The sequence below is a fragment of the Chinchilla lanigera genome, unplaced genomic scaffold, assembly GCF_000276665.1.
Source record: "Chinchilla lanigera isolate Chin_1 unplaced genomic scaffold, ChiLan1.0 scaffold00044, whole genome shotgun sequence".
Classification (NCBI taxonomy): Eukaryota; Metazoa; Chordata; class Mammalia; order Rodentia; family Chinchillidae; genus Chinchilla; species Chinchilla lanigera.
In genome coordinates this window covers 368,606-390,324 of record NW_004955445.1, presented here as the reverse complement: position 1 = coordinate 390,324, position 21,719 = coordinate 368,606, and the positions used below count along the sequence as shown (strand labels likewise).

The 21,719-nt window shown below is 47.9% G+C and overlaps 1 protein-coding gene across 5 annotated transcripts in view; it reads left to right on the top strand.

Moving 5' to 3' along the window:
* Nucleotides 1–21,719, top strand: part of Znf831 (zinc finger protein 831) — a 133,545-nt gene that overhangs the window by 27,791 nt on the left and 84,035 nt on the right. For 3 of the 5 annotated variants that reach the window (XM_013518377.1, XM_013518378.1, XM_013518381.1), the window contains exons 2-4: nt 10,103–10,132; nt 12,419–16,084; nt 17,124–17,263. In XM_013518377.1, the coding sequence (XP_013373831.1) occupies nt 12,455–16,084; nt 17,124–17,263 (3,770 nt within the window). In that variant the 5' untranslated portion in view covers nt 10,103–10,132; nt 12,419–12,454. The remainder of the gene's footprint in view (nt 1–10,102; nt 10,133–12,418; nt 16,085–17,123; nt 17,264–21,719) is intronic. The other 2 variants (XM_005392206.2, XM_013518379.1) reach the window with 1 other exon arrangement.

The window sequence follows — 21,719 nt, the reverse complement described above, 5'->3', positions numbered from 1 at the left end:
ACCGAAGCACACAGCAGCTTGGGTGGGTCCCAAAGGCATTCTCCCAAGCCACAGAAGCTGGAGTGAATGTGATTCCATTTAAAGAAATTCTGGAAAAGACAAAACTATAGTGACAGAAAACAGATCTGTGGTCACCAGGTGCTGAGGGGTGAGGAAAGCGCTGACCACAGTGAGGTTTGGGGAGATGTGGGGATGACAGTGTCCTTTTATGCCTTACGTTGGTGGCGATACAATTGTATGGGCTTGACAAAATCCACAGAACTGGACACTTTGTGTGTTTTACTGTGCGTCTGTACTACTTAATTAAAAACCAGCACTTGGTACAGGATGGAGCTGTAGAGATGCAGGACCTGAGGGGGTGCTTGCTTGCTCCCTCTCAGCATCACTATTGGTCCCAGTTGCCTATATTTTAAGTATAAACCCACAGCCCCATGGTGTACCTGTGTGTTGCATTTAGTGTGCACACCGTGTGTATTAGTCAGCTTTCCATTGCTGGTACAAAAGACTTGACACCCAAAGCTTCAAGGAAGAGATGTATAATTCAGCTTATGGTTTCACAGATTTTGGTGCATGGTCTGCTGGCTCTAAGGCAGAAGCATCATGGCAGAAAGGTGTGGTGTAGGAAAGTTACTCAACTCACGGTAGTCAGGAGGCAGAACAGGGCAAAAGACTGTAGTCCTCTAGGTCGTGCCCCATGACCTGTTTCCTCCACATAGGCCCCTCTTCCTAGAAGTCAGCTATGGACTCATCCCTCACAATCCAGCCACCTCCCCAGGAGTCTCTAACAGTGAAGGTGACAGTCAATTAACTGGCATGCACTGTTTTCGTGTGTAGAGTACCTGTCCGTACCTAGTATTTCCAAGGTGGGCAGCTCAATATGCAAAAGCTACCCCTTACTGCACTCCAAACCATGTCAGTCCCAGGGCCTGTTTTCCTCCCCCTTCCTTTGAATTCAGCATTGCATCTGTTTGCTATTTCCCTGGCTAATTATTATAATTATATGAAACAATAACTATTGCCAATACAATATTCTGAATTGCATTATTTCACATTGTAAACTAATCTGTCTATAACTGGACAGGCAATTGTAAATTGTGGTGTCATATAACATTTTATTTTATGCATTAAATGCTGCAAGGGATCATGGTAAACGCTAGCACGGCCAGACCCACAGTGGGAAGCTCTGGTGTTAGTGTCTGTGAGAGCCAGAAAGATCACCTTCAGGGTGGCATGGAGGGCAGTGCTGGATGACAACTTTCACCTTTGGGCTAACCTTTTTAGCCTGCAATAAGGCTCTGAGATTTTCTGTCTCCAATTGCCATAGAGGAGATCTAGGCACATAGCAATCAAGACTGGCCCTTTCCTTGTCATTTAACTAAGTATGGCATCACTATCTACAATTTCAGTCTACTTTATACATACACACCATTCTCCCTGCTGTGCAGATGAGGAAACAAGGCTCAGGGATAAAAAAGACTTGCCTAGAAAGAATCACAAGATATTGCTAAGCAGGGTACTGTCTCTGAATGCAGCACAGTGCTATGCACCATCATTCCTTGACGGTTTTCATTGTTGTTGGCCCCTGCATCGCCTGAAACCCTCTTCTTAGGTACCAACATGGCTCGTTCCATCAATAGGTTCTTGTTCAAATTCTGCCCCCTTTTTCATGAGGCTTATCTGGTCTACCATGTGAAGCTGCGTTACTGCTTCCTTCCTGCCCCTCTCCCACGTTCCTTTACCATCTCCTGTCCTCTTGTACCCTGCTCTACTTTCCCATAATGTATATCATCTTCCAATACATTATGTGGTTTATTTTTAAAAACTACTTCTTGTCTGTCTCTTTAATTGGAACATAGTTCCATAACTCAAGCTCCTTTATTTACTGCTGTCCTGTATCACTAGGGAGATCAACTCACCCTATTTTGCCCTGGACTTGCCTGTTTTTAAAAAGTCCTGCAGGCCCAGGTGAAACAGGACCGTATTACCCCTCCAACAGGAAACAGCTCCCGGCTCACAGTAGCGCTCAGTAAACATCAGAATTCATAAACAAATGAATGTTCCGTAGGTGGGAACTAAATTGGCATTGTGCCTTATTTTTGTAGCATCACGATATTCTACTTAATGACCAGCTGAAGAGTGTTCCACCACTTCTTGTCTATCGTTCCACCACTTTTTGTCTGAAAATATTTTACTAAATCAAGCACAGTTCTCTATTAATTTGAGTGCCCTGGACACTTACACAGTGGCCTACACAGGATGCTCATGTCGGCTCATTTCTGGGCCACTGCGAGTGCCACGCTGGCATCAGCATCACGTGCCCACGCCCCTGCTTTCTTTCTCTCTCTATTTTGCACACCAGCAAACAGTGGGTCCTAAAATGGATGTCAAACAGTGCTTGAGCTGGACTGACCCAAGAAACAAAGGGAGATAATTTTGCTTTGTGTCAAAATGCAAATTAGCAAACTATTCGGGGCCTTCAAAGAAATGGACGAGAAAACAGAAGGAAACGTAACGAGCAGCAGACACAAACTAAGCATGGTGGAACACACCAGTAATTCAAGCACTGTGGGAAGCTGAGGCAGGAGGACCACACATCTGAACTCTGTGTGGACAATTTAGTGACTTAGCAAGAAACTGTCTCAAAAAAAAAAAAAAAATTAAAAAGAACCAGAGAGGTAGCCCAGTGCAAGGCCTTAAGTTTAATTCCTAACACTGAAAAACAAAAGAGAAGCAAACACAGAGGCTGTCCTTGACAACAAGTCTAGAACACTGACAATGAGAGCAGGAGGGAAGGTAGAGAAACTCTGGATTGCAGTGCAGTGTGTTAGTATTTTCCGATGCTGAAGAACGGCAATGCAGTGCCATTGACAGAGGAACGCTGACGTCAGCATTTGAGCAATGAATCTTGGGAAAAATAACAGCAATGCATCTTGGGGAAAGTGGTGTGTTAGCCTGGGAGGGGTGGTGGTAAGGTGAAAATCCTCACTGGCCAAAATGACCCTCAGATTCCTTCAGGCAGGCATCATGTTGAAGTCATACTATTTAGCTGGCTTTTTCTATCTAACATTTCCAAAACACAGTGACTTAACATGATGACTGTTTATCTATTTCATGAATCTACTGGAGGGAAATTGAGGCTGAGTTTGGTTCAGTGGTTCTTCCTGTCTTGGCTGGGCTTGCTGTGTCTGTGGTTGGTTGCCAGGTCTGTTAGGGCTTGGCTAGACCAGAAGGGTGTCATGGGGTGGCTTGGCTTGGATCCACATGTCTTCAGACTGTCCATGGGCCTATTCTTACTGCTTAGGGCAGAAATCTACAAGGATCCTGAGACCAGGCACATCATCCTAATGCCACTTGTATTGCCCAGAAGTGAAGAATAGAGAAAAAGTCTCAGGGTCTCATTTTTTTCTCTAGTTTTTGAGACAGGATCTTGCTAGTTCACTAAATTGCTTGATCTGGTCCTGAAATTTTGATCCCCTTGCCTCAGCCTCCCTGAGTCCTTGGGTTACAGTATGTACCACCATGCCCAACTGGTCTCCAGGTCTTGATGGGAAGAATAACCAAATGTCCTTGTACAGGTTGTGGAAACAGGGATAGAGGAAGAAGATGCTGAGGAGTTTTTTGTTGTTGTTTGTTTTATTTTGTTTTTGAGACAAGGTCTTGTTATGCAGTTCAAGGTGGCCTTGAATGCACTACTTAGCCCAAGCTGGCCTCGAATTCACCTTCTGCCGGGATTACAGGCATGCACCATCATGCCTGGCAGATGCTATTTTTTTGCAATCTATGAATGGAATCTCTTGGTACCTCCAGCTCAGCCAGTTTTTAATTTAGTGTTGGACTCTGCCTTATCTCCTTGTTTAATCAACAGATAATTTGGGAGCTTATATTTTTGGTGCACAATGTACCCCAAATTCTGTAAGCACTGGAGTTGCACTCTGTAGAGGTGTGCTAGAGATGTGAAGGCCACGGGGGCTGAGCCCACTTGAGAGACCCAGGGCCTACGTCCTACTGCATCCATGCACTTGCTTGCTGCTGACTGCTGGTGTCCTTGCTAAGTGATGGAAACTGCTGTTTTGTTTTTTTGTCCAACCTGTGAAGTTGGCATCCAGTGACTAAGTTTGCATGTGGCGGGGCTCCGAGGTGTAAAGCTTTGGGAGTTTCTGAGAAATCAAAGATGACAGCCGCACGGATGGACTTAAACTAAGTGAGGAATCAGCCTTAAGCTGATCAAAGCAAAATGGATTGGCTTGGAAAGAGAAAAGCATATTAATAATTTTTAGCAGATTGCTCTCCTAGGTTGTTGTAATAAGTGCTTATAGAGAGTATTTGTTTAATCCTCATTTATCCTCATTTTACAAGTGGAAATCCTAAGGTTAAAGGACCTTGTTGAGCCATGCAGTGGCCCAAGAGCAAAACTTGGATTTGAACCCAGGATGTTCACTTCCAGCTGAGGCTCCTCCAGGCTTTTCATGAAGCCCAGGCCATCCTGACATCAGGCTTTTTCCCCTAAACATCTGCAGCCTGTGAACCATCTACAGGGAGGCCACATTATTTGTGTATGAAAATGAAGGGATTGCATCGGATGCTCTTCTGCTTGGACTTGATCGGGCTTTCTGCACATTGTGTCTGTGTAAATTCTCTTCTGGCCTGCTCAGTTGTCTTAATTTGTTTAAGCAAAATATAATTTCATCACCAAATGGAATTAATTTGGGTGAAGCTGTTGTGAAAGCTGACACGTAATTGGCTCTGACAGGTGGCGGAGTAGTTTTTGGGATGGGCCTTGTGTGCAGGCAGACGGTGTTCAGAGCCAGACAGTCCGAGCCCCATATAGATCCTTCTAGGCCCTTCTGGATGCTCTTCCTGGCTGAGAAGAGTCACCCAGATTAAGATCTCAGATTATAGACACATTTCCCAAAGTATGGTGTCCTACAGCGGCATATTTTAAAAATTTAATAGTTACATATTTATTTTAATGGTCCCTTGGAAAAATTGATCTTCCCTTTTTTGGCAATGATTTGGCACCCCCCCCTCCCCGCTCACTACAAGTGTTTATTTTTGTCCCCACCCCCACCCCCACCCCCTACCCCTGCATAGACAAAATATGGCATCCTAGTACTTATCTTGTATTTCTTTGCTGGTGGGAATGAACATCTTATTATGCATGTTTCTTTCTTTTTAAAGATTGTTTGGATTTTTAAAAGACTTTAGAGCTCATAGGCTTAAACTTTCAGAGCAGTTTTGGGTTTATTTTAAAGAAGAAGGAAAAGTGTCTGGTTCTCGTACCCCATGTTAACCTCCTCTCCCATGCAGTATTCCTGCTGTTAACGTCTTGCGTTAGTGTAGCACATGTGCTACAATCAATGAGCACTGGTACATAGCTGAAGTCCATACATTATATTAGGGTCCACTTTTTTGTGTGGTACTGGGGATTGAGCATGGGCCCTTTACTGAGCTGCATCCTCAGCCCTTTTTATTTTTTGAGACAGATAAGTCACTAAGTTGGCCAGGCTGAGCTCAACTTGTAGTCCTCCTGCCTCAGCCTTCCAGACTGCTGGGATTGCAGGGATGCACCATCATGCCTGGCAAGAGTCCACTCTTTTTGTGGTCCATTTTATGAATTTTGATAAGTGTTTGGTGATGTATATCCCCCATAGCAGTGTCATACAAAATGGCTTCACTGCCCTAAAGATTGTCCATGTTTTTCCTATTCACTTTTCCTCCCCATTACCCCCTGGCAACCACTTATTTATTCTTTTTTACTATCTCATAGTTTTGTCTTTTGTAGAATGTCAAAACTGGAGTCACACAGTACACTTTTCAGCTTGGCTTTTTTCACTTAGCAACATGCTTTTAAGATTCCTTTGTATCTTTTTGTGGTTTGACGGCTCATTTCTCTTTATTGCTCAATAATACTCCATTGTCTGGAAGTACCAAACTTTGTTTATCCATTCAGCTTATGAAGGACATCTTTGTCACTTCCATGTTTTCACAATTATGAAAAAGCTGCTATATATACCACTGTGTGTTTTTTTGGGTGTATAAATGTAAGTTATTATTTCATTGTGTAATGATGGTTTCTACCCCTTCTTCCCCAAACTTTTAAAAAATTGTGATGAAATACACTTAACATAAAATTTACTTTCTTAACCATTTTAAATGTACCATTTAGTGTTATTAAGTACTTTCACGTTATTGTGCTCATAATTCCTGTTGTAGTTACTTTTTTTTGTTGCTGAGACACAATACCCAAATACCCATAAGTTAAAGGATGAAAGGTTCATTTCAGCTCATAGTTTGCAGAGGTTTCAGTCTGTAGTCGGCTGGCTCCAGTGCAGGGTGGATGGCAGAGGTGCATCACAGAGGAGAAACAGTCCATGGCAGGGCAGGCAGGAAGGAGCAAAGCAAGCCCCCTTTCTTTTTCATCCCATCCAGACTCCAAGCCTTTTGGGTGGTTCCACCACAGCCAGAGTGGGCCTTCCCATTATCCACAGCCAGAACCAATTAGTGAACTAATCCAGTATCGCACACCCTTAATCCCAGTACCATGCACCCTAGAACCAGCTAGCTCTGAAAAACCCCACCTATGAGCATGATGAGACTTTTGGGGGACATGTAGATACAAGCCATAACATTCCTTTTTTTTTTTTTTTTCGGTTTTTTTCTCCGGTATCGGGAACCGAACTCACGACCTTGCGCTTGCCAGGCAGGCGCTTTTGCCGCTGAGCTAAATCCCCAACCCTTTTTTTTTTTTTTTGAGACAGGGTCTCACTATGCAGTTCAGGTTGGCCTTGAGCTCACTTTGTAGTCCAGGGTGGTCTCGAACTCCCAGCAATCCTCCTGCCTCAGTCTCCCAAGTGCTGGGATTACAGTCATGTGCCACCATGCCCAGCCATTCTCTTTCAAAATAATAGTATAAATGAATGAGTGAATAAATGAATGAGAAATGAGAGAAAACCAGAAGATGAACTTTTGGAGATGGGGAAAGAGATCAACAGGAGCTTGGAGGAAAGGAAGATGGGTGTGATGGGATTGTAAAAGACTAAAATATGTCCAATGCATGTACCAGCTTTGGAGAACAAACCCAGAATTCTGTAGTACTAACATTCACTACTTTTAAAAAAATAGTAGTGGTACTCCTGCAAAACAAATATATGCAGGGGTGAAAGGAAGTCAGAGTGTCAGTGGTCTTCACCCAGGGGCAGAGCCTGTGACGGTGGTACGGGGTGGATGAAGTTTGGGGAACTTGTAGCAAATGCAGTGTCTCTACAACCAGCTCCTTCTGAAAGGGTGAATCTATTTAACACATCCAGTGTATTTCTCCATGGTCTTTCTTTTAGAACGTTGACTATGAATTTGTAGAACCTGTTTGTGGCATTTCCACACTCTCTCTTTGCCCAGGCCCACGTAGAGGTTGCTTGTGATAATGTTTTGGAAGTTGTCATTCCTTTCCTTCATATTTCTCCCATCTATCAGATCACTTCTCCTTCAGAAAGTTGCACATTTGCACCAAAGAATATGATCAGACTGGAGGACTGGGGGGGCTGGTGAGCATGCCTGGCAGAATAAAAGAATCCATCAAGTTCTCTTTGTGGTGGAGTGTTGGGATGGTGGCAGGGTGAGCCCTTGACACCGAGTCCAGGTGACCAGATGGTTATTCTGGACCCTTCCCTGTCTTCTTAGCCCCTGTCCATTAGGTTCCCCATCAATCCAATGGAGACAATACAATTTTCCCCTCCATGATTCAGAGAGAGCAAAATTAGCTGTGGCCCATGGAGGTTTTCCAACAAAAAGTGCCGTCCCCTGAAGGAAGCTGTGTGCTTGTAGGGATCAGCTATTACTAAGAGGCCTGGGTTTGCTATGGTCACAGAGCAGACTGCAGAGAAAACCAATGGATATGGCAATCCATGTGTTAGGGACCTAATGCTCTTTCTCTGAACTTTCTTCTTCGAAGCCCAAGCCTTCCACCCCAGGACAGCCAGTTCTCTGCTCCTTTTCTTCCCACACCGCTGCCCAGCGACGGGCTTAGGTTTGCAAGGGGCACTAAATGCGAGCCCTTGGCTCTCCATCAAGTTTCTGCTGAGACTCCCTCAGGCAGCAGTACCCACTTTCTGGTCAGTCTCAGGCTCCTCGGGGTGCTCTGATGTTCGCTGTGGGGCAGGAGAACTTCAGGGACTGCCTCTGTCCCTGCCTTGGGTTTGGCTTTGGATGTTTTGTCTGGACCCCACTCTCTTCAGACTCCCCAGGAATGGAGTCCCAGTCATCTCATCCTCAACTCTCCAGAGAGACTGAGGTGGAAAGCATCCCTCCTCTTTCTCCTGGTTCCCACCCTTCCACCTGCTCTCCTCCTGGGGACTGTCAGAACCTGAGGATTCAAAAACCTTGTTCAGATTGCTCAGACTTCTTTCCTTAGAGCTTCGGATTCTGGGAGCTGGAGGTCTTGACTCTGCTTCTGCCACAGGCCCTCTCACAGAAACCCTGCCCGTGGTCCCCGGGGTCACCGCTTCAGAGCCACTGCAGGCAGCATCATGTTGGGGCCCCAGAGCTCCCTCCAGCTCCCATGTGGCCAGGTGCAAACGCTGGAGTGTGGGTTCCACGAGCAGCCGATGCAGCAGCTTGTAACCTCTCACTATCTCGGTGGGACTGAGCTCCAGTTGCCCACGGTGGAGGCCCGTGGGATGACGCACACCCTGCGGCTTCCTCCAACCTGGCCTTCCCACTCCCCTCTGAGTGTTTCCCAGGATCTCCTTCCAAATATAATGGATCCTCTTCCCGGGAACCCAACCTGAGACCTCCCTTCCCAGAGGCAGCGAATGGAGTCTGCTGCTTTGACTGATGGGGGAAGAGACAGGGGTAGGAGGAAAATAGGGTGGGGGAGGAACCATTAGCTAATAGTTCAAAATATTATGGCGTGTTATTGAAAACTCAGAGAAACGAGGCACTTATCCTGTGCTGGGCATACCACATAAATTATTTCCTCCTCCCAATAGCTCAGCCCTCATTATGCTGTTCCTAGAGCCAAGGAAACCAAGTCTGAGGATTGTCTGCTGGTCAGATGGCGAAGTAGGGAATGTTGTCAGGCCTGCCATCCCTGGGTCTGTCTCGAGGGTCCTCAGCTAGTTGAAGGGATTCTGCATCTTCCATTTCTGTCAGTTCTGATGAATTCTCGCAGCTACCTATTTCTCTTTAGAGATTTCTGCCTGTCGATCTTTTCTTCAAAAACTGTAAGTTCTCAGATTTCTTGAGGCCAAGAGCTCTTGCAGATGACCTGTGCTGTGAAATCGATGATGCTGGCCAGAGGTTTGTGTGAGGGACAGACGATGGAGACGATGGCCTTTGCCCTCTCCTCTACTCAGTGGTGTCTTGGTCAACACTGAAACCGGCTCTCAGAACTGCAAGAAAACTGATTCACAGCATTTGCCAATTTCTGTGGTGTCAATACACCTACTACTTCAAGCTGTGAATGCCATGCCACTACCCTGAAGCTGAGAGGAGAGGGAGATGAGGAATCTCACGCCATTTGTAATATCCCACCATGTAGACACCATCAGTGAAGGCCACCACAGAGCACTGAGAGGGGTGAGATCTCAGGGAGTATTTAGTATCTGTTATGGACCGATGTTTGTGTGCCCCTGTCAAATTCATTCCTTGAAATCCTCACCTGCAGCATGACGGTGTTTGGAACTGGGGGTGATTAGGTCATGAGCAGGAGCCCTCATGGGTAGGGTTAGTGCCCTTGTAAAGGGCGGAGAGCTCCAGAGAGCTTTATGCCTCTTCTGTGGTAGAAGGAGGCAGCGAGGTGTCATCTACAGCCAGGAAAGGGGCTGTCACTAGACTCTGAACCTGCTGGTACCTTGATTTTGGACTTGCAGCCTCCAGTACTGTGAGAAATGAACATGTGTTGGTAAAGTCACCCAGAATAGTGTGCCTTTGGTTGTAGAAGCCTAAAATACCTTTTGCCCCTTGAATACTTTCACTCAAGAAAGACCATATTTCGTGTTTCGTATTGAGACAGTATCTTTCTATATGGTGGTAAAACTCACAGAACTTGAAATTCACTGTTTTGACTATTTTATTATTTATTTTTATTTTTTGTTTTTGGTACCAGGAATTGAACTCAGGACCTCGTGTTTGCCAGGTAAGCCCTGTGCCACTGAGCTATATCCCCGGCTGTCTTGACTATTTTAAAGTACACAGTTTAGTGGCATTTTTGCCAATTAGCACCTCTATCTCATTCCAAAACTTTCATTATCCTTAAGGAAATCCAAAGCCCAAATTAAATGTTCATTCCTCATTCTTTCCCACCTTCTAGCAACTGCTGTAATCTGGTTTTTACTTGTATAGATTTGCCTATTCCAAGATTTTTTATATAAATGGAATCACACAATATATAACATTTTGGGTCTGATTTCTTTCACTCAGCATAACATTGTCAAGGTTCATCCCTGCGTAGCATGTGTTAGTGCTATATTCCTTTTTACGGCTGAATAGTACTTCACTGTCTGATTGCTCTGTGCTTTGCTATCCACTCATCAATCCACTCATTAATTTTTCATCAGTGATGGACAATTGTGTCATTTCTACCTTTTGACTGTTTTGGATAGAGCAACTCTCAACACATTTTTGGGCACAAGCCTGAATACCATTTGTCTGATTCATTTGAGGCTATACCAGTAGTAGCATTACGGGCATATCCGGTTTAACTTTTTGAGGTACTGCCAAAATGTTTTTCCAGAGTGGCTTCATCATTTTTCCCCATCAGTAGTGTTTAAGGTTTCACTTTCTCCAAATCCTTACTAATATTCATTATTTTCAGCTTATCATTATTACTGTGGCTGTGCTAGTGGGTGTGAAATCATATCACATTGTGATTTTGATTTACATTCCCCCAGTGACTAACAGTATTGCGCTTCTTCTCATATGCTTTGGGCAGAATCGTTTGTCTTCCTTGGAGAAATGTCTATTCAAATCCTTTACTCATTTTAAAACTGGGTTGTTTGCTTCTTTGGTTTTGAATTACAAGAGTTCTTCATACATTCTGGATATATTAGATATATGGTTTGCAAACATTTTCTCCTATTTTACATCTTTTCACTTTCTTGATGATGTCTTTTGATGCATAAAACTTTTAATTTTGAATCAAATGTATCTATTTTTTTCCTTTTACTGGTTGGGCTTTTGGTATCGTAGTCATTATTAGAATCCATTGCTAAATCCAAAGTTTGATTCAAAATTTAATCTTTTGTCTTTCTCAAAGTTTTATAATTTTCGCTTAGGTCTGTTATCCATTTCAAAGTGAGTATGGTACGAGGTAGGGGGTCCGCTTCATTCTTTCACACCTAGATATCCAGTTGCAGTAGCTTTGATTTTACTATAATTTACTTAATTATAAGTGAGTGTAATTTTACTTTGAATCAAGGACTGTGTTTAACACTCAGCTTGCAAAGTTCCTGGAAATTTGACAATTAGCTTTGTGGAGGCTGTTTGGTGTGAACCCGCCCCACTGTGCTGCTGCTTCTACCATAACCTGCTTGGATGATGTGGCCACTAAGGGCTGGAATTCGCAGGTTTCTTAAAGGAGCTGAGCTGGAGGATGGCTGAAGTTTGCTTGTGGAGCTCTAGGAGGATGGGTGCCTAAGGACCCTCTTAGGAGCCAGCCTGCCTGACATTTACTGCTGTATCTGGCTTTCCTTTTGTGACTTAGAGACTATGACCAGTTATCTCTCTTCCTAGTATGTGCTCAGATTCTTCTCTGGCTTCTTGGTGACCAATTCTGTACCAACTGGGTCTGAAGGGGTTTTGGAAGTTCTGCCTGTAACCAGGAACCCAAGCCTTGGCTTGAAGCTGAGAAAGTGCTCCATGAACTGGGAGCTTCACCAGATCAAAGATAGGGTTTCCAGCTACATTTGAATTTTAGATAAGTCATGTACAATATTTTAATATTAGCATCACCCATGCAAGATTTGGAACATACTTACACTAAAAGTAATTCTCACACAACATTTGGGACATACTCATACTATACCAAAAGAACTATGTATTGTTTATCTCAAAGTCAAATGTAGCTGAGAATCCTGTGTTTTTGTCTGCTAAACCTGGCAAGCCTCCTCTGAGGTCTATTTCTCACTGTTCTTTCCTACTCAGAATCTCAGAGTGAGAAGGGCCTGATTCCTTGTCCATTTTACAGATCTTGAACTGAGTAAGTAGAAGGCAGGCTTCAAGGAGGCTTGGGTACGAACCCTGATTTGCCATGTAGCTGCCACATGACAGGTCAAGTTGCAGTTTTCTCTTTCCTAACTTGGGAACAAGAGTACTTGTGGATGGTTGTCGGGGTTGAAGGTGTGTGAAATGCTGGCAGGGTCAGGGGAATAGTCACTGATGGAGAGAAGAGGTACCCATGGTAAACGGTGGCTGTCTCCTGCAGGTTGCCTGACCTCTTGGGCTGTCCAGATGATGTGGAATGGAGGCTCCAGAATCCACCTGCCCTGCTCCAGCTGCCAGGGACCAGACAATTCCTACACCTGGCCCTCCGGGGGCCCCAAGTGGGCAGGCCTCTCCTCGTCTGACCCTGGGGCCCATCATCCTGCCTCCGGAGCAGGGCCTGCCACCTGCCATGATCCTGAAAGCTCTGCCCATCCCGCTCTACCATACAGTGCCTCCTGGGAGCCTCCAGCCACGTGCCCCACTGGTGACAGGCAGTCTGGACGGGGGCAGTGTGCCCTTCATCCTTAGCCCCCTGCTGCAGCCTGAAGGGTCTGGGCCGACCCAGGCTGGCAAGCCAGCAGCCCCAGCCCTGACAGTGAACATTGTGGGCACCCTGCCTGTCCTGTCCCCGGGTCTGGGGCCCACGCTGGGCAGCCCAGGCAAGGTGCGGAATGCTGGCAAGTACCTGTGCCCGCACTGTGGCCGTGACTGCCTGAAGCCCAGTGTTTTGGAGAAGCACATCCGGTCCCACACGGGCGAGAGGCCCTTTCCCTGTGCCACCTGTGGCATTGCCTTTAAGACCCAGAGCAACCTGTATAAGCACAGGAGGACACAGACGCACCTCAACAACTCCCGGCTGTCTTTGGAGTCTGAGGCGGGTGGGAGCAGTGTCTCGGAGGAGGGGGACAGGGCTGGAGAGCCCTCCTCAGCAGACAACAGGCAGGAAAGCTGGAGCCAGAGAACAGGTGATGGAAAGCCTCTTTCCCCAGGTGCCCATCTGTCCCTTGGTGTCAAGAACCTGGATGTGAAGGCAGAAGTTGCTCCCCGCCTAGGGTCCATACCTGCCCGCAGAGAGGCCCCTACGGACTCCTCCCAGATGGCATCGCCTGGGCTCCCGCCGGTCAGCACACTGCCCTGGCGGAAGCTGCCAGAACCAAAGCCATCCTCCCTGCAGCGGCAGCAGGAGATATCCTCGGAGAAGCCCTGGGATGCCAAGGCTTCCGAGGGCCGGCTAAGGAAGTGTGAGAGCACCGACTCAGGCTACTTGTCTCGCTCGGACAGCGTGGAGCAGCCGCCACTGCCCTCCAGTCCCCTGCACAGCTTGTCGGAGCACAGTGCAGAGTCCGAGGGCGAGGGAGGCGCAGGGCCAGGACCTAGACATACCAGGGCTGAGCCCACAGCCTCGGGGGCCAGTGTGGAGCTGGAGAAGAAGCGGCTGGAGGAGCGCATTGCCCAGCTCATCTCTCACAACCAGGCCGTGGTGGATGACCCCCAGCTGGACCACGTGCGGCCCCGCAAGACCGTCCTGTCCAAGCAGGGCAGCATTGACCTACCCATGCCCTACACCTACAAGGACTCCTTCCACTTTGACATCCGGGCACTAGAGCCTGGCCGCAGGAGGGCTGCCCTCAGCCCAGCCTGCTCCACCTTCACGGCTCTGGACAAGGCACGGCCCCTCTTCTTCCACTCCGTGCCCACTCAGCTCTCCACCTCTGTGGAATACGTTCCTGTCACCAGGAGTAACTCACTCCCCTTTGTTGAGGCCTCCAGAACATGGCCAGAGCCACGAGACCTGCAGGACACCGGCCCCAGGATTCAGAAGCCGCTGAGCCCCAGGTTGGCCCCAGCCCAACGAGGTTGCCACTCTGGGCTTACCTTGGCAGATGTCCCCAGCGGCCACCCTCGGGCCCTGGTGAGACAGGCCGCTGTGGAGGATGTGCCCTGTACCCCCACTGGAGAGCCAGTGGCCCCCACAGAGGACCTGGATGGAAAGAGAATCACCCCAGGAGAGGGAGCCGCCCACAAGGGCAGAGCGGCCAGTAAGAAGTGCGGCCAGAGGAAGTCGAAGATGTTCTCCCAGGACAAGTGGCAGGTGTATGGCAATGAGACATTCAGGAGAATCTACCAGAAAATGAAAGCCGGCCATCAGGGAACTCGGAAAGCCAAGGATGCACAAGCAGGCCAGGGGACAGAGCTGGACCCTCCTCCACAGAAAGAGGCAGTGGGGTCCAAAGGTGCAGCCCCATATCATGACAGTGGGATACCTATCCTTGGTGACATTTCTATAGAGACCAAGCCAGGGCCTTGGGCATGTCTGCCAGCTCCAGAGGGCTCTTTAGAGACTGAGTCCCCTAAGCAGGGGAGCACAGTGGCCAGCACAGGAGGCAGTGATCAGCACAGGATGGCCAGGGCCGTGTCATCTCCCACCCTTGGCAGCAGAGACCCCCCTGGTCCAGGCAACAGAAGCCCTCTGCCTCCTCCAAATGAACAGCTGGAACTGAGGCTGCAGCTGCCCCCAGCACCTGGGCCCATCCACGAAGGTGACCTGGGGGCTCCCAGGCCAGCTGTGTCAGACCTCCAGCTGGAAGGAGGCATTCCTGGAGGTGGGTGTGTGAAGGAGACGTGCCTACGGGCTCCAGCCGTGCTGAGACGGCCTGGGGGTGGCTCTGGGGAGCCCTGGCCTGCGGAGGACAAACTCCCTTCGGAAAGGAAGAAGCCGAAGGTGGAAGGGCTAAGCCCCCCGGAGCAGCCAGGGCCCCAAGGAGCAGAGATCCCGGGTGGCTCTGCTCAGGGTGCCTCTCTGCCCTCCCAGAGGCAGGACAGTGACCCCAGGGAGACAGCAGGGGTGCCACAGGAGAATGCCAAGAAGGTGGCTGATCACTTGGCATCCTCTGGCACCTTCTTGGCTGCTCCTGCTGCCCAAAGGCAGGCAGGGCTGGAGGACAAGGAGTCCATGCTGTCCTATGCCATGGGGAACCCTGGGCAGCAATCCCAGCTGGTCACCCAGTCTCAGGCTCCTGTCGCCTTCCCAGCTACGGTAGACAGCACCTTTCTTCCCAAGTACCTCCTCAGGTTACCTCCGGGAGACACCCCCTCCCCTCTGCCTGTCCCCCTGTTGTCCACACAAGGCCAGCACTCAGACCCAGTCCCAGGTGAGGCGGATGGCAGCCTGGAGGAGCCCAGCTGCTCCAGGTCAAGGGATGGAAAGAACAAGACTCAAGTGGGAAGGGAAAAGCGAGAGGAGACTGACACGCACGTCCTGGCTTCCAGGGAGTCTCCTGGCTCAGCCACTGGGGCCCCTGGGGAGACAGCTTCTCTCCCACCTCTCTCTACATGTGACGCCCTTGTAGTTCAGGACAAACGGGGTCAGACCTACGCCACCTGTCACCCTTCCATAGGCAACATATCAGCAAGGGCCGTGACCTCTGAGGGTGTCCTGAAGCTCCAGACATCCAGCAGGGAACTGCAGGGCCTCCTGGGTGCCCCAGAAGACCCTCCCTTGCAGGTCAGTCCCTGCTGCTCCACCCAGCCTGGCTCCTTCCTCACCACCCAAACAAGGCCACAGCCCTTGCCCCTGGGCCAACCAGCGCTGTCCCTATCACCCGATTTAGGGACCCCAGGGAGCTGTGGGGCCCAGAGTCCCTTCCCCTCACTGAAGGCTGAACCCCAGCTCACATGGTGTTGCCTGCGGCGCAGCCTGCCCCTGCCCCAGGAGCAGAAGGAGAAGGCTGCTTCTGTGTACTCAGCTCTGCACGTCCTTGGCGGCAGTCTTCCGGGTGGAGGTCCTGATGCCCCGCCCCTGTACGATGGAAGATGTACCAGCGGAGAAAGACGAGGAGGAGGACAAGGAGGAGGAGCAGGAACAGGGCCAGCACAGACGCCCCAGGTAACACCAGCTCTGTCAGTGTGGGCCTGAGAGAGTGTGCGTGAAGCCTCCCCTTGCAGCAGCTGCTGTCTGTTCTGTCTTCTCAGCCTCCTCCCAAGGCAGGCTAGGGCTCCACACCTAGGGAGGGAAAGAAGAAAGGCTTTAAACACACACAAAAGAAAGTCATGGAAAAGTAAGTTTCAGAGTAAAGAATTGCTGTACCATAGTTGCTGGGTGAGATACTGTTCATAATGCCACATAAGGTTAATTTTGAGCTTCCCAGTAACAGAAGCAAAGACTTTTATTGAGTGATAGACCAAAAGACAAAACCAAATAAAGCAAAACAACATAAAACTCTTAAAAGGAGACAGTCATTATACCAGGCTGGAAAATAGTTACTATCATCAGACCCAAAGGTACTATTGAGTTTCTCAGGGACAGTGGCAAACAAGGAATGGTAGCAAGTGCTCATGGGAGTTCTTACTTGGTGATGAAATGATAGGTGCATGGCTCCATCTTGAGAATGAGCCTTCCATGCCTTGAGGACTTAATCCTGCCCAGTTCTGCTTGCTCCAGGGTCACTAAGAAGAGTCTGGAAGCCTCAGTTCTAATTTAACCCCATGATCAATGACAGGTGTCTAGAGCTGGAACCTGGCAAGCTGCCTTGCTTTTCTTCAGGTATAGCCTGAGGGTGCTGTAGTACTTTCTTCATCCAGAAAGTGGTGGGACTGAGAGGGGAGACCCAAGTCCAGCTTTCAGACCACCTTCCTCCAAACACAGGACAGGGAGAGTGACATGAACGCTGGTGTTCCTGAGGCCTTTGGGTCTGGCCTTTCCTCTGGGAGCCAGCCCAGGCTGAGTTCCAGAAAGTTCTGTGCAGGTACATTCTGCAAGCACCTAGCTGGAGCCCGTATGGACACAGGTCCTTTGTCACTGCAGCATTTTCTTGCCTGAGTCCTACAGATGGGCACCCTGTCTACAGAGAGAGAGAGAGCGCTTTGTGGTTGTGCCTGCAACAAGGGGTTGAGCAGTACACTGGTAACATGCCTGCTGTTTTCAGCTCTCCTGCCTGAGAGTCTCAGGGATGAGGTCCCAGGACCAGATACGGGACCCAGAATGGAAGAAAGGCCTGTCTTGCAGGAGGGCGAAGATGACTCGTGGGAACAGCAAGCAGAAAAAACTGAGGATCAATCCCAAAAGGTAGGATGTGTGGTCCCCTCCACCCTTTCCACACATGCCCTGGGGCAGGAAGTGTAAACTGGACCTAGTTCAACTCCAAGGACTCCACACGGGATTTGAGGGGCTTCTCTGTGCTCTAGAGAGGGCTCCATTGTGCAGGACCTGTAATTCCCATGATTAAAGGGCTGACTTCATTCCCCACAAACCCACCCTGCAGGACTCCATTGTCTGTGTGTTTTTCCCTGGTACCTTTCTGAGTTAACCATTCAGCAAATGTTTGAAATAACTGGGCTGAAATCTCATCCATCCAATGCAAATCCTAAAGAGGGAGCGTATTAATTATTCACGGCGTTTATTGCTTTTTGGAATTATGTAAGCAGTGTGTGTTCATTCTCGAAAAGCTAGAGCAAACAGAAGACAATAACATATCTGAGGAATCCCAGCCCTTGAGGGTAATGGATGTGAACATGTAGAAGTCTGTCTTCTTGAGACACATCCACGTACACACTCACCGATGACAGATGAGAGGACGTGGATTTCCACACCACTCTTTCATCATCTGATTGTCTTACTTCCTTGCTTAACACCCTCTGGACTGCTTATTATGTACAAGTTAAAAAGCAAGACCTTTGGCATGTTTCACCTGTTACATGCAGCCCTTTCCAAGCCTAGCCCTCAGAAACATCTTGCTCTTACTTTCCCATGACAGCTTTCTCTCCCAGACAAAGGGACCAGGTCTGCCTCTGCCCTCATTCCATTCACCAGCCCACCCTCCAGCCCGATCCCTGGTGCATGCGCATGCTGCACGGTGGCTGGAAGCCCTTCCTTCCTAGAACGCCCTTGACCTTCTCCTCCCCTGTGCAAACTTGATGCAAAGTCCAGGTGTTCTTCAGGAGGTGACCCAGACTCTTCATTCTCCCCTGCAGCTGCTGGGACTCTCAAGGGCTGGAGATGATCTCTGCTTCTTGGAGTCTCCTTCCCGCTGTCCTCAGTTGTCTGCAGGACCACGTGTCCTGAGCCAGCCCCATGGAGTAGTGCTTGCTGTGTTCCCGGCATTGAGCGAGAGTGATGTGATTGCGTGGGGTGGGTCATTAGATCCTACTGGGCCTCTGAGAGGTAGAGGCGTCATTAGTGCTGTCTTTCTCACAAGGACGTAGAGACACAGAGAGGTCAGATTTCAGCTGGCAAGGCTCACTCCATAGCCTGTGCACCAGTGTGGTCTGCCTTGTGCTCCAGGCCTGTCCTGGGTGTATTAGTTGCCTGGACTATTTTTGCATTGCTCTGTAGGACCCAGCAGCTCTGAGAGTCTGCATTTCTAACAAGCAATGTTGCTGGCCCTGCCCAAGGAGCAGGACTTCATGCAGCTCCAAACCACGTCTCATCTTCCCCAGCACCCACCATTTTTGGGACATGATTTATTGCCTTGGTCATTCAGAGTTCTCGTGACAAAACCCAAGTGAAAATAGCCTGACCAAAAGAAGGACTACTGTAATGGCCAGCATGGGTAGGAATGTTCTAACAAAGGAAGCTTTGGATGCAGAGCTCAGAAAAACAGAGAATGCAGACTGACCAGACCAAAGAGTATCTGCCTGTGAAGTTCTGGGGAGGTAGGGACGTTGGCAATGTGACTCTTACTCCCCCCAGGCATCTTACTGACAAGAAAGAAGTCCTAAGTCACATCTGAGTGACAACGGGTGAGCCTGAAGTTTCCAGGCAGCATGAGGGACCCAGCAGATATTGAGAGGGCGGGGATCAAAGGGGCTGTTAACAGTTCCCACTTTCCCCAGACCCCCTTGGCTAACTCAGCCAACCTCCACCGAGCCTGGAAGGAGGCTGGGAGATTCCAGGCTGAGGTCCCAAGAAGCTGGGGACATCTCTCCAGGATGCCTTGCAAACCCGTTAGCAGCTCTTGGGCAAAACATCATCCATGTAAGAATGTCATTATGCTGGTGCTCAGTCTAGAAGTTTTACTAACAATGTAATAAAAACCAGATTTCGCATGAAAATCTGGGTCTCTCCCTTCTCTTGAGCTCTCAGAAGCTCTGAAGACACAGGGCCTGGTTGCTTGCTGGCAGCTGTAGGCTGGACCTGAGCAGCATCCACTTCTGGTGGGTGACAGCTTGTCCCAGTCCCCACCTCTCCCTGTTGCCTTAATTTTAGCCTGCCTGTCTCATTTATCTACCTGGCACCCATAGGTGTTTGAGTTTGTAAATCTTCCTCCTAATAGCTGGCCTAGTAGTTGGCCAAAAGAACGCCTCCTACTGAAAGAATTTGTCAGCGAGAGGCTGCAGAGGCTTCAAATACATTTTTATTTATTTTAAAGGGAAAAGAAAGCAATAAAAATGGTACAGAATTTCAAAACAAGATGACAGGAAATTAACAATGGTTATTATATTGCATATTGCTTTCTTCAAAGTAGTTGCTCAGATTACTAGACACAGGCATGCAAAATTGATCAAAAGCAATGTAAGCATTAACGGTTCCTTTCAATGAACTAATAGAAATTAATAGTACAATTATCTTAGCTATCGTGTGTGTGTGTGTGTGTGTGTGTGTGTATGTATTTCCCTTCCTACTTTTCTCCTTTCTCCCATCCCAGTTCTCTCTTTTGAGCACTTTCTTTCCCATTCACAGTATCTATTGAACCTTTTGGATCTTATTTACACTTTCAGTTTCTTACATTAGAGAGACAATATGATGTTTACACATGCAAGACTGATTTATTGCACTTATGAGTATTGTCTCTAGTGGCATTCATTTCCCCACAAAAGCCTTGAGTTTATCTTTCTTTATAGCTGAGTAGTACTTCATTATATAAAAATACCACAACTTTTTTTATCTATTCCTTGGTTGATGGGCATTTGGGTTGTTTCCAAGATTTAACTATTATAAATTGTGCTGCTATAAACATGTGTGCACATATATCACTGTGGAACGATGTTTTCAATTCTTCTGAAAAATTGCTAGAAGAGGAATAGCTGGGTTGACTGAGACCTCTACTGCTAGTTTTTTGAGCAATCTCCACACTGATTTCCACAGTGGTTGTACATTGGCATTGACAATCTAGAACATATAAAGAATTAAAAAAAAAATTAAGGCCCCCAGATTCAAAGATCCAACCCAAAAATGGGCATCTGAGATGAACACACGTTTCTCAGATGAAAAACTACAAATGGCAAATAAGTATATGGAAAAATGTTCAACAGCACTGGTCATTTAAAAGATGCAAATTAAAGCAACACTGAGATTCCATCTCACCCCAGAAAGTGGCTATCATCAAGAAATCAACCAACAACAAATGCTGGCGGGGCTGTGGGGAAAAGGAATCAAATATTTATTAATTGGCCATGACTCATTCATCATCTATTCCTCATTAGCTCATGACTGTCCTTCTGGTTGATTCCAGAGTCAGGGCTGTTGTGCTTGCTGGTCTTTGTGACTCCACCCTAGAGTCCCGCTCTGGCTGTTCTTGTGTAGCAAGAACATAAACACAGTGGGCAACTTCTGTGCCCTGATGGTTCTCCCTTTATTCTCTGCCCAATCCTTGGCACTAATTTTCTCCTAGAATCCCCCACTACCTCTACATCTGTCTGTTTGGATGTCTATTAGGCAATTCCTGCCCCCCAGGATAAAACCCCCGCAATTACCTTGCTTATCTTTGTGTCCCAAGTATCACAACAGTGACCAGCACAGTAACGGGAAAGTGTCACCAGTTATTAATGTGTTCAGTATTCTCCTAACTTGGCAAATAGGTTCTGAGGGCCATGTGAATTATCTATTGCTATGTAAAGAATTACTGCAAGACTCTGTGGCTTCAAGCGATACGCACTTTTCATTTCTCAGCATTTCTGTAGGCCAAGGATTCAGGAGTGGCTTAGTTGGGTAATTCTGGCATGAGGTCTGTCTTGAGATTGCAGTCAAAGTGTTGGTTGGGGATTCAGGCATCTAAAAGCTTGGTGGGGGCCAGAAGGTCCACTTCCAAGGTGGTTTCCTCACATGGTGCTGATTACTGGCAGCAGGTCTCAGTTCTTCCCTATGTGTGCCTAGCTCTCCATGGACAGCTGAGGCATCCCCCTGAAGGGTAGGCTGGTTCCCAGAATGATGATTCTGGAGAGCGTACGGTAAAGCCACACTCTCTTTTATGACCCAGTTTCAGAAGTCACATTCTATTATTTCTGCAATATCCTCTTCATTTTCAAGGCTAATGCTATTATGCAAGGAGGGAAGTATATGGGACATGACCACCAGAAGGGGTTGGGACCATCTTGGAGGGCACATAGGAGGCTATGGTCCTTTCTCTCTCAAGTCACTTCTGTTCCAGAGAAGGAGGCAGAAAGATGGAACCTAACCATGAGATAAGTCAGCTTGTGATAAGATGAAAACCAGGATCGGCCCCAAAGTGCACTGGCCATGGAGTTAGGCGATGGAAATTCCAGTCATGGACACATGGCCCATGTGCCAACCAGCATTTCGCATT